The 13,579-nt window shown below is 35.1% G+C and overlaps 1 protein-coding gene across 1 annotated transcript; it reads right to left on the reverse strand.

Annotated features, from left to right (window-relative positions):
* Positions 1–8,985: 8,985 nt before the first annotated feature.
* LOC114760805 (UDP-glucose 4-epimerase GEPI48-like) lies at positions 8,986–13,186 on the reverse strand. Its single transcript, XM_028950093.1, has 9 exons — positions 12,996–13,186; positions 12,035–12,084; positions 11,792–11,927; positions 11,097–11,198; positions 10,719–10,946; positions 10,286–10,364; positions 10,022–10,104; positions 9,360–9,451; positions 8,986–9,115 (listed from the first exon to the last, which is right to left on the reverse strand). The coding sequence occupies exons 1-9, from the start codon at positions 13,173–13,175 to the stop codon at positions 9,016–9,018; spliced, it is 1,050 nt and encodes a 349-aa protein (XP_028805926.1). The 5' UTR covers positions 13,176–13,186; the 3' UTR covers positions 8,986–9,015.
* Positions 13,187–13,579: the final 393 nt, after the last annotated feature.

Below are 13,579 nucleotides of genomic sequence, written 5' to 3' on the forward strand. Positions count from 1 at the left end.
GAAAAATCACTACATACATTTATATAAGATCGATTCTCATCAACCTTTTGAGAAAATACACAAATGGAAGGGACTTAGTCAGGTCTGCCGCAACTCGATTTGTCATTGCATATTTGACTTTGTCATGTCTTAATGAGCATAGAGTGTAACATCCTGAGTTTTATCGGGTTTTAATAGCCTCTTTTAGTTGATTTTAAGGATAGATTAGCGATTTAATATTGATCTTGGTGGTTGGGTTGGATTTGAGGTATGTTGGAGGAATAGGTGAACATATCCCTCTCAGTGTATGTTCACCGCGCGGAGTAAAACTTCGCCGCGGTGCACCGGGAGTTCCAGGGGAGAGTATCCTTTCGGGAAGGTTTCGCCGCAGCGAAGGTAGGGTTATGTCGCGGCGAATGTTTTCTGGGCTAGCGAGAGTTTCCTCTCGGGAAGCTTTCACCGCGGCGAAGTCAGGTTTTCAGGCAAGTAATCCCTCTCGGGATTAGTTCGCCGCGGCGAAAGGTCCCGAATCTATATAGTCGCGAGAGGGGTTCAGTGTGCGAAATTAGAAAATCTGAAGGAGGAGAGAGGAGCTCTGCTAGGGTTTCAGTGTTGAGGCTTGGGAAAGACATTTCTAAGGATCCATTACCTCAAGTAAGTGATTTTAACCTCTAATCTACTTTCTTTCTTGGAATTTCTGAGGATTTTTGGTGGAACCCTAAGATTTTCTAAGTTGTGATAGAATTAAGGTTTTTGACCGATTGTTTTGAGTTTAATTGATTGTTTTGGGTTAGTTTAAGTATTTAATTGGTGTAGTTTTCTTGGATTTAAAGAATCTTGAGTTTTGAAGCTAGGGTTTATGGAAATGGGAGGTTTGTGATTGAGGATGACAATATAGAGGTTGATTCTGAGTTTTGTGATTTGGGTTATGTTAAGGAGGGTTAAATTGGATGTTTAATCGGTTTAGATTTGTTGTTGGAACCTCAATTGTTCAAATAGGATATTTGGGTGTAGAGTTCCTATAGTGGGTCCTTGAGGTTTGAACTCTAATTGATGCTTGGAAGGAGATTTAATGTTTTAATGGACTTTTATGACTTTAGAGTGTTGTTTGGATGGTTATACCCTTTGAGTTTGGTAGAGTTTTGGTTGAAGCTAGGAATTTTGTGTCCCTAAGTGTTGTTTTGGCCACATTATTAGTTTGAAAGCTAATACATGGTGGTTGTGTGTTTGTGTGCTTGTGTAGACCGGTTGTGAGTCTTGGTGGTGCACGGGGCCACATTGTTGGTTTGTTATTCCTTGCTCAGGCAAGAGGTAACCACTTTCCAATCCTTAGTACTTGCTTCTGTGGTATTGTGAGTAGATTTATGTTTTGTGCTCCAAGTAGTAATTATGTTCAAAGTGTATGTTGTGTATAAAAAGGAAAACCATTTTGTGGGGTTTCGATTGATGATGAATGAAATCTTGAATATGCCACTGAATGAAGTTAATTATAAAATGTTCAATTACTATTTGATTATGGTTTGAGCATGATGCATGAATTGGGAATTGGTGAGAGTTTTTGATAGTTACTACCACGTGGTAAGGCCTCCATTAATGCATGATGGTTGGCTCAGTACGTCCCCCATAGTGAGGGATAGGCCTTTTGGCTCCCTACGTCCTCCAGGGTGAGGGATAGGCCTTTTTAGGCTCCTTACGTCCCCCATAGTGAGGGATAGGCCGGGTTCGGCTTCTGAAAATCCCCCAAAGTGAGGGATATAGTTGATGGAAATTGCATCATTGCACTTGCATGACTTGTAGTGGCTATCAATATATATATATCACTTGTGAACTGTCCCACTTGACACCTCACGAGCACCTATTTAGTAGTACCTTGAATTGAAAAGGTTGGTTACTGGAACGTTTGTCTTACCCCGTGGTTTACAATGTTTTCAGGTGAAGGTTCCGGGCGTGGCCATTGGGAAGAGACACAAAGGCTTGAGCTTGGTTAGCTTTAGGCCTCTAGCCTTTGTATATGTATGGCTAGTATATATTGCCACATTTAGGACTGCTTTTTGAAATATTTGATTACCCGGCCTTGTTGTAACTGGAGAGAATGTATCTCCTTATTTTGGGTGGCCCGAGGCCATTGCTAGTGTCTTATGAAACTCTGGATTATTTTGTTGGGAATCATTTAGATGGGCTGATGTGATGTCTGTTGTTACCCGGGCCGGAGGCTCGGAGGCCCAGTAGATGTGAATGAATGATTTTAGTTGCATGCAACGGACTTTGAGTTGGAACAGAGTTTACATGTTAATTCAAAATTATGCAAATTTCTTCTTACTATGGTAGTTCATTTAACAGATTTTCTTTTCTACCATAGTAGTGATTTTGTGATGAGTTATAATGTTTTGAGGTTAAGGGTTTTACATAGAGTACCACTAATAAATTTGTTTAATTCTCAAGAGTGGAAGAATAGCAAATATTCATCCACTCAAGATGGAAAGGAAGTGGCACGAAGTTCTATTGACAATAATTTGTGGAAAAATGTTGTAACATGTCTGAAAGCTGCTACTCCTCTTGTTAAAGTTCTTCGCTTAGTGGATTTAGAAGAAGGGATTCATATATGAGGTAATGGAAAGTGCAAAGGAAAAGATCAAACAAAATTTTAATAATGTTAAAAAGAAGTATTAAATTAAATTGTGTTTAATTTTATTAATGTAATTTTTTTTAATATCTTGATTACTTCTGCCGTTTTTGTTCAATGACTCTTTCTATTTATTGATTGTTATAGTTATGAGCTTATATGGAATATAATTGATAAGAGGTGGGAAGCTCAACTGCATAGGCCTTTGCATGCAGTAGCATACTATCTTAATCCTCATCTCCATTATGACACTGATTTTAAACCAAATTATATGGTCAAACAAGGATTATATGATTGCTTCTCAAGAATGGTAGAGGATAAAGATGAACTTAACAAAATTGAGTATCAATTGCCTAACTTTAATCATAAAAAAGGTATGTTCAGGCGTGAAACTGCACAAGCATTAAGAAAAAACTGACTCCAGTAGAATTGTGAGATTCTTATGGAGATGAATGCCCAAAACTTAAAAGAATTGCAATTCGCATTCTTAGCTTATGTTGCAGCTCTTCTGGTTGTGAACGTAATTGGAGTGCTTTTGAGATGTTAAGACAGTTTTTTTTTGTAAAACTTTCAACATAATTTTGCTTGAAGGTTAGTATAATAATAAGTATTTTTCTATTTTGTTTAGATTCATACCAAAAAGAGAAACTAATTGCATCAAAAGAAGATGAATGACTTGGCATTTTTCATTTGCAATTTAAAGCTAACAAGGAAGCAAAATAATAGAGCTTCCAATTATGACTTTGGTGATATTTATTCTGATAATGAATGGATTATTGAAGGAAGAATAGACGAAGAGGGTGTGGAGGAAGAAGATGATGAGATTCCTCAACATCATGAGATTAATGAGAACATTATCAATCCAATATTTGATGTTGACCTGAATGCTGATTTGAATGTTGATAACATTAGGGAAAATTATAATGATATTGATAATAATGATATGGGTAGGCAAATGGAGATTACAATGGTAAAGGCCAAGAATCTAAAGACAATGAAGATGATGGCAATCCAACATTTGATGATTTTTCTTGAATTTATAATTATTGTTTTTGAATTTGATTTTATTTAGTGACTTCAGATTAATATAATTTCATATATATATTTCTATGTTGGGCATGATGAACTATGAATACTAATGGCTTTAATTTCAATAATTTAGATTTAAAGTATAGTTAGACTAAATTATTATTTATTTTTTACATTTGAATTATTTAGCTATGTTTTTAATAGGTATCTTTTAATAAAAGGTAAACTCTTACGAGTTTACGATCCGAGTTTATGATTCCAAGTTTACATTCCCCTCACTAGTTTACTTAAACTCGTGAGTTTGATAACCTTGCTTTGGGAGCCTATAAACAAGAGTGATATATCTTTCCATTGGCTCTAGACCAGAAATGATTCACAGATGAATAAAGTTCTTCTCAACCATAAGTATGTCAATATGAATATTATGATGCCACCAAAGGGTCAAAGCACCACTAGTACCTTCAAGTTCAACATAAAATTTGTTTTAAAAGTGTAACCAACTTCTATATTGCTCTGCTTTAATCAAATTTTCTCTAGTTTCCATAAGAAAAACTAAAAGGGGTCTAAATTTTTCACCCAGAAACCTTAAATTCTAGCTTATCAAGGGAGACCCCATCCCTTGACAGTTCTAACTTAAGAGACTCATGGCAACCTAGTGGCCATTTGAGGCTGGCCACCAAGCCCTCTCGCAGCAAAGACAAACTCATCTCTATTTGCAGTATCTCTTCCACCATTTCTACTAATATGTACTTCTTTCATAGGAACATTAATCAGCCCAGAAGTAGCATTACTAGCTCCTCTTCTATGTTTTTGTTTCCTCTTCTTATTATCCAAATCCTCACTCCTACCTTTCAAGAAAGAAAACTCAGTATTAGAATCTACTTGCACATCAATAGACTCAGATTCTTCTCTTCTTTGCTTTTTAGTTATATGCAACACCTCATGCTCAACTTTCTCTAAGCCCCTTTTAAGATTAACACGTTCAAGCTTCAAGACTAATAAGAAATATGAGTCAAAGAAACTCTAAGTAATTGAGATTTTTGAATAGCAACCTCCTTACTATCCTCTGGTAACCCCATGATATAGGGTTTCCTTACTTGCTGGACATTGGCTGAAGTATTATCTTGAAATAAAACTTTCTTACATAACTGGTTAGCAACTCTATGCCAGAACCTTATGCTTAGGCTTGCTTCATTCAAGTAGTTAGCACTATTTTTTTATAGTAACATGAGATCTATGACTTTTATACGAGGTCTGTTCAACAACTAGGCTAGCCTACTACTTATCTCCGGACTTTAATGGGCTAGAGAATTCATCAAAATCCATATCATTAGAAGGCTCACTATTTGTATTAAATAGACCCTGATTTGAGCCCATTCCATAACTATTCGCACTATCCTTTCTTGGCCCAACCAGTCCTTCAAAGTGTTCAAAGAATTTATAGCTTTAAAATGCTTACATGGAGAAGGACATGGATCATTATTTGGATAGTGATATGGACAATTACAAATACAAAGCTTGAAGTGACATGTGATAGGCCACTTCTAAAGCCACCATGGCATGATCAATGAGCCCAACAAGAATCTAAGATGATGTACAAGGCCCAGATGGAGTCCTGATTAAAAAATTCACTTAAAAAACCATATGACAAGCAGTGACATGGACAAGGAACATAAGTGACATCCAAAACATTCAAGAAGCATCTAGAAGGTGTCCTTATACATTAATTAAGATTTAATTTCATTTTTAGGAAGTTTCCATATTCATTTACTTTGAATAAGGCTTTTTGGTTAATGATTGTTCCAGAAGCTTTGTTTTGATTTAGTTTCCTATTTTTTAGATAGCAAACTTGTTCTTGAAATTTAAGTAATTTCATTTTCTCTTTATATAATAAATGATGCCTCCCATAGTCAAATAATCATCAATGAGGCATTATCTTAGCATTTATGTCCTAGGATTATGATTCTAAAGTGTTCTATAGTTGCCTATAAGGGAATGATTTGAATAATTAATAACATGATAATTATATTTCTCTTTGTGTGAGCTTTGCTTGCATCCTCATATTCTTGTGAGAATACTTTGACAGTAGCAAGAGAGTGATCGACCTTGTGGTGTCTTGATGGCTAAGGTTATAAGAGATAGATTCTCTTAAAATCCTACCTCGATCATTCAATCGGTTTCTTGTGTTTGGGCTTATAAGAGGCATGTTCTCTTGGGGTCTCATTCCATCGTATACTTGTTTCTAGTTGGTTCGTATGTCCCCCTAATATCAAGGGAGGTTTAAGTGTTTGGAAGAAACAAAGAGATCTCGATATGTTATATCATAAAAGAAAAGAGACCCATAAAGGAATAAAATTATTGATAATAATTTTAGTGATGATATCAATTGATCAAATGAAGATCTTATATACAAATCTGTCATGAGATATAGACAGAAAGATGGTTGGCTAATAGAAAAGAAAAGATATAACATTATATGGGGATTTGTGTATCTCTGGCTTAAGCATTTAAAAGGTAATGTTAGTATTATATAAATAGACAATTGTACAAGAAAAAAGAAATGCAATCTTATGGTAGATTAAACTTTTATGTATCTTATCAGTCTGGTAGTTTGATAATATATGAGAAGATTTCATATGCGTCTAGAAAATATAGTGATTCACTATATAGTGAAATTTTATGTGAATCCTAGAAGGATTCAAACTCTTGTGCAAGTTCAAAATAATCCAATATATGGATAGATTTGGATCACAAGATATGAAAATCCTTGAAAGATTCAAGTTTGCAGAAGATACAATTATGTTCTCAAGAACACCACTCAATTAAGTTAAATAAGTCTATATAGAGACGTATGTGGTATAACTAATGTAGTAAATATCAGTTAAAGCGATAGTATAAAAATATTTCAAATTACCCATCTATAAAAAGATCTAGAAATATGTACTATCTACTCCAATAGTTTCTAGATCTTTAGATGTGGACTAAAGATCCATTTAGACCTCCAGAAGTTGATGAATAAATACTTGGTCTCAAAGTACTCTATCTTAGTGTCAGTCAAACAATTATAGATCTAAACATCCACACAAAACTTGATATATCATTTGCTAATTAGCATGATATAGTTTTCATAAACATGAAGAAATTAGAATGAAGCTAAGCATGTTCTTTGCTACTTTAAAGATACTGCGGAGGTGATATTATTTTATCTAAATGTATCCAAGACTAATCTTACTGGCTTTATTTATGGATAAAGGATTCTTGTTTGATCCTCAGGTTGAGAGATCATAGTATGATTCACATGTCTGTAGACCACAAAGGGACTATTTGCCTAATAATTTTTAAAAGGTTATGAAATTAATATTTGACGTTTTCATCTCACTATAACATTTGGAAGGTTTATTAGTTATATTAGACTATAGGCTCGAAGATGTCAATTGATGTTGTCAAGAGGAGGAGTTGATATACATTGTACTTTTATTTCTTTTCTATGGTTTTGCTATACTGGGTTTTTCTAGTAAGGTTTTTAATAAGACAGCACTACATAATGCATCAATGAATGATAAACTCTTTTTCTTCTATTAGATTTTTGTCCCATATGATTTTTCTAGTTAAAGTTTTCAACAAGGCACATTCATATATAATGAACGTCCAAGAGGGAGTGTTATGAATATAATAATATTTTTGTGGATATCTATATATCTCTCTCATTATCTCTTATATCTCCTATCATCTCCAATATCTCTCATTATCTAACCCAAGATTATCTTCTATTAGTATTTAATTTGTAAATTCTATTAAAAAATGTAAAATTATGCTTATAAACAGAAGCCATGTATAATGTATTCAATATCTTGAATTGAGAGGAATAGTCATATCTTCTCTTCTCTCTAATTGTCCTCTCTTATTGTCTACTTTACCTTTAGTTTTATAACAAATACTTGTTTCCTACAAATAACTAAGCTTATAGCAATTCTCCATATAATGAAGAAATTACTATGAGTTCTCAATAATATGCTCAAGGAAAAACAATGCGAATGATTTGTTTTTTTAAAACCAAAAACTTTGAATCTTAAAAAAAATCTATTACAACTATTTCTTTGTTAATTAAAATTAATTTCTACATTTTCCCATTAACTAACTATTGTGCATATAACCCAAAAGAAAACTAGTTGATATGCTGCTAGGATCATTCAGATATTTGTCCATGGATACTGTCTCAATAGTTCACACCCTATCCTAGAAATACAACATTATGATTGAAATAAAATATCAACACACACTTTAGACATGTCTTTTGACAAATTGAAAATTGATATTCCATCCAATAGTATTCTCATTTTGATTCTCAATGATCGAACTCGCAATTTTCCACAATTAATATTCCACTCGATATCATCCCAATACACAACACATATTGGTAGCGACAGTTTAATACTAATGACTAATTCATATTCATAATTATATCTAAAAACGCATGCATATGAAATCGAAGGAAGATCAACTCTGTTTATTTATTGTTCAAATTGAACAGCAATACTTTAAATCAATGTGTTGCCGCTATGCTCAGAACTTGGTTGGTAAGTTAACGGAACAGACTGCAATAAGGAATGTATATTTAATTAGAGTCATACCTCAAACTAACTGGCAAGTTCACGATTCTAAACAACCTCCCAATAGAATCCATATTTCTTGACCCATCGTCCGTGGGTTCAGCTGGCGAAGGGGTGAGACATATGACCAAGTTGGCATGTGTTCGATCCCTGGGGAATACCACTTTGTTGTGGTTCCAGTCGCGGCGCTTGGGGAGGCATCCTAGCTCTTGGGTGCCTAGGTAAACGCCTGAGGGTAATTGACGGCTCGCCCTGCCCAACATTGGTATGACCTAGGAGGAAGGGAGATTTCGCCCTGCCCTTGGATCGTGGGTGAGCCCAACCCTTTTCCAAAAATTTGTTTATCAAAAAAAAAGAATCCATATTTCTTGAATCTCTCTTTGGATGATATACTAAGTCATGTTTCTATCAAAATTAGTACTTGTTTTGAGGGACAAATATGAGGATTAATCATCATTCAAACACGAGATTGCATTCCATTTAGGATTATTGTCGTCCATGATTTCCAAACAAAAAGCAGGGGAGAAAACAGAACAAGCAAAACTAGTTTAAACTGAGAATCTAGTCTGGGTATGCCTGTCTCTAAAACATGAAGTTTAGACCTTGGATTTGCATGAAAGGATCCTAGTTCAAATAATCTGTACAGCAAGACACCTTTAACAATTATTTTACAACATTAAAAAAAAAAAAAAGATTCACAGTGATTCACACGCCTACGAAGGAACAGGGCTTGTAAGAGGCCCTAGAAGAGGTCAGCATCCATATAATTGACAATTAGCTTTGCTTGGTGGAATCTTGTGATTGATAGCCATAAGGGTTTTTGCTTGCCCAATTCCATAGATCACGGCACATATCTTCAATGCTATATTTTGCCCTGCAAGGAAGATAAACATGTGAGAAAGAGAAAATAATTCCAAAACAGGATTCATTCAAACAAATGAAACAACTAATTTTAGTTTTGGACTCTCTCTGCTTTCAAGGAGATCTTGACTGTGCGATCATATTCTTATGTTGGTACAACAAAAGATTAATTGGATAGTTTGGGGGCAAAAAAATACAAAACAAACCAAGAAAATTGCAGGGCAATATCTAAACCATTCAAACTAAATGATACTCACTTCCAATTAAGTTCTCTCTCTGCTTTTTCCGTTGATGCATAGACAATTTCAGCATCACCAGGCCTCCGACCAGCCATCACAAGTGGAATTTTCTGCAAAGTAAAACAAAATTATTCAACAAATTGATGTGATATGACACAATCACAGACAAGCCCAATCCAAGTATAATATAGTTGACAGGGTATCAGCCCATTAGGTTGGGATCCTCAAGAGAAAACAATTCTCCTTCTAATGCATTGTTCTAAAAGCATGTTACTGAGGCACCGTGTGAGCCATCCTTAAAAACTACCTTGTTCTATCTCCTTCATGTGCCTTCCATTTTCTTTCATCTTTTCTAACTAAAGGTTCTACACTATGATTACTCGAGAAGCTACATATCGTGAGTTTTACATGAAAACAGAAGTCACTTCATCCTAGCATTACAAATTTGTGCAAAAGGATATCACCAGAGTGCTAAAAAAACTCCAAATTTACTAGATAAATGTAGATTTTAAAAGACGATTAAATAATTGAGCAGTGATCACAATGACACAATTATTCTAACCATGTAAACTGCTACATGCTTTGCAAATTTTAGAACAACCCATACACAGGTAGGCCAACGAATTTCACAGCAAAAATTATGGTCATATCAACTGAACTGGAAATAATCTGTCCATTACCTTTCCAGAGACCTTTTCAAAAGCTTTAACCATCTCTAAAACTGATGTTCCCTTTCCTGTTCCTAAATTATACACCTCACAACCTACATATACACACTATGAATTTAATACAAGATCAAATACTAACAAAAGTAATATTTATAATGATAGCACAAGATTAAAAAGAAAAAACAGTAGAAATAAAAAGCACAAAAGACACCTTGACAGAACCAACAGACTTAAATAACAAGTAAACAAGAAAAATATGACAAATTTTAAGAATACCTATATTAGGATCATCTAGTTTACGCAATGCAGCTACATGCCCATCCGCTAAATCAATAATATGAATATAATCACGCACCTAACAATAAGGATGAGATTCATTGAGTTAGACTTTTTGTGAAGTCATGAAAATCAAATCTTAAATAAAAAGAAGTATGTCATGTATACTCAGTAGAAGTCAACAGCGGGAAGAAGGAATGGAACATTCAAGTCTAATAGGGAAAGATTATTATTTTTCTAATAAGAAATAAGATCCAACTGCACTTTGTTAATAGATTAGGATTTCCAGAACATATGAGCCAGTGCATGTGTAGTGCCATTCCAAACTAAAAGAAAATAGCAGGCAGACTCCTCACTTGAGTGTCAGCATTGATAAAAATTCATGCAACCTTTCAAGAAGAAGTTGCAAAGTCTTGAATTAGAAAGAACATACCCCAGTGCCATCAACTGTATTATAATCATTTCCAAATACTGTCAATGCGGCACGTCTGCCAACTGCTACTTGTTGAACATATGGCATGAGATTATTTGGAATTCCATGAGGATCCTCACCAATATAACCACTCGGATGAGCACCAACTAGGTTGAAGTATCTCAGCAATATCATTTTCCATTCGGAATCTGCCTGGTAGATATCACGACACATTTCCTCAATGGAAAGCTGGAATAGAAACCCTTTCAGACATCATCACTAGATTCCAATTACCATCGATGTCACCGATATTCACCAAATCAGAGACATGGTGTGCAAGGCCAAGAAGTCATTGTCAATACCACAGCAAAAATACCAGGAACAACATTCTATTTGTACCTTGGTTCGTCCATATGGGTTCAATGCAGATAGTGGAGACTCTTCTGTACATGGAACCTGCTTAGGCCAACCATATACAGTTGCTGAAGATGAGAACACAAGCTGAAATCATGCAAAAAATACGTTAGTCAAAAATAACAAAACGAAGCACCAAGACTGCATAATATTAATCTGAGGAGCCACCTCAAGGTAGCAATACTATTAAGGTGACTTAAAAAAAACGAAAATCAAGACTTCATTTTAAAATAGTCCAACATGGCTTCTACTTTATCTCCTTGACAGCGAGGACCAAAATAGCTATTTACTTGTGGAACTTGAAAACTGCCAAATACTTTCCTAATCATTACTTCGATTGGTTTCTGTGCACATAAGGAATAAAGGGAAAAGAAGGAAAGAAAACTAAGGAAAAACTGACATATAAGAATACTGTCACAACAGGAGCAACAAGAGAATGCAACGATACAACAACACACCTTTATAGCTGCTGGGGTCAAGCACCAAAGCTAAATATATTTTCCAAACAATATTTTAAGGAACTTCATCATGGAGAAAGACCAAACATTTCAAATTTAGCATAAATTCAAAGAAGATAACTTCTGACAACATTGATTACATTCCTTGCATACTATCTATGAAGTAGAAGCCAATCACAAGAACAAGAAAAGAAAGGAAGAAGAAGAAATAAATAAACTTACCTTCTTGCATCCATGGGCAGCCATGACTTCCAAGAGGGTGATCGTTCCAATCAAGTTGTTGTTGTAATAAAGTAATGGTTTTTGCACACTTTCACCTACGGCTTTTAACCCAGCAAAATGTATGACAGCATCAAATCTGCATTTAGTAGAGATCAGAAACAGATAGTTGATGAGATGCAACTGTAAGAAACCAAAGACATTGTAATTTTTTCCGAAAACAGAAAGTTTGGTTGTAGCACGCACTGCGTGGAAGCGAAAATTTCTTCGAGTGCAGCTCTGTCCCGAAGATCTACCTGCAGTTGACGACTTATAATGTAAGCAATAGGTCATTACAAAATCAGTGAACAATAATTATGCTGCAATGCAATGTTTAGAATTTAGACATCAAGATGCAAAATTAATTAGTTGAAGCACTTGGTAACTGATTTTTTTTTTTTCATTTTTAGCAAAAACTAGGTACCAGAGTATAGCGCCAACAAAAACTCGTTGAAAGTTGATGCTCACTGGATTTGATAGCCAGTAAACAACAGTACGGATGACTTTATTCATCCTATTTCAAAAACATGAAAAACCAAAAGACTTCACATATGTGTATATGTCTGCTTATCCACGCGCGCATGTAAATATGTTTAGATACACTTATGTGCAAATGTACTTAGACGTATATATACCTATATATACATCTGAACCAAAGTCAACAACTGAAGAGCTTAAATTTTGACCTAAATGCTGAAGGCACTAAGTATCAGTCAACCCCTGAGTCAGAACAGGGCAACTGGGCAAACGAAGCAAGCATTTGGATATTAAAAGGAGAAAAAGGCACCCAAAAAAAAAAAAAAGAAGAGATTTAATCGAACTAGAAAATAAACCTCACTTATTTACTTATTCCCCATCAAAAAGTAGGCCACTGACGTGATTAATTGCTAACCTGACAGTAAACATGAGGCAATAATTTTGAAAAATATATAAATTCAGCGTGTCGGCCTCGCTTTATGTATCAAAACTCTTGCGTTTAAGGCAAACGGCAATCACGCTGAGATTAAAAGAACGTCTAATAAAGATATATCGAACCTAAACGTGACAAATTAAAACAGCAAAGCAAGAATGGGTACGTTAATCTAAATGAACAAGGAATATTACAATTCCCAGCATTTAGAAGCACATGCAACAAAATTGATCGGAAGTTATGGGTAACAATGAGCACCATGTTGACGGAAAGATTACTCCCGAATTCGCCGGCGAGCTCCCTGACTCTGTGCATAGCAACCTCAGAAGAATTATTAAGATTGTCGACGACGACGACCTTAAAACCGGCGAGCAAGAGCTGGAGAACGGTGTGGGAGCCAATGTAACCGGCTCCACCAGTGACCAGAACGACCTTCATCTCCAGGACTAAACAGTTAAAGGAGAGAAGTACGATTGAAGCGAACTTGAATGACACTCTTGAAATCACAAAGGCAGCCTATGAAGACGAAAGCCGGTTTCTGAAAACGCGGGAGGAGAACGCCAGAAATCCTGTAACGTGTTCACGAATATCCTGTAACGTGTTCCCATCTCGCAATTGTGATGGAGGCATTTATATAATAATCTGTGCGCACGCACACACCCCTTTTACGCCTAAAAATTTCTTTCATCAATATCTTTTGCTCCATCTGTTAAAATTTTGAAAACAAAAAAGTGTTTGGATTAGCTATTTGGAAATAAATTCACAGTGTATAATGGAGGTATATAAACAAAGTTGTCACATTTAGGTTTACCTTTTGTTTTTAATATAAGAATTATACAATT

The sequence above is a fragment of the Neltuma alba genome, unplaced genomic scaffold (assembly GCF_004799145.2).
Source record: "Neltuma alba isolate B1F8T4 unplaced genomic scaffold, ASM479914v2 tig00011022_pilon, whole genome shotgun sequence".
In the NCBI taxonomy this organism is placed as follows: Eukaryota; Viridiplantae; Streptophyta; class Magnoliopsida; order Fabales; family Fabaceae; genus Neltuma; species Neltuma alba.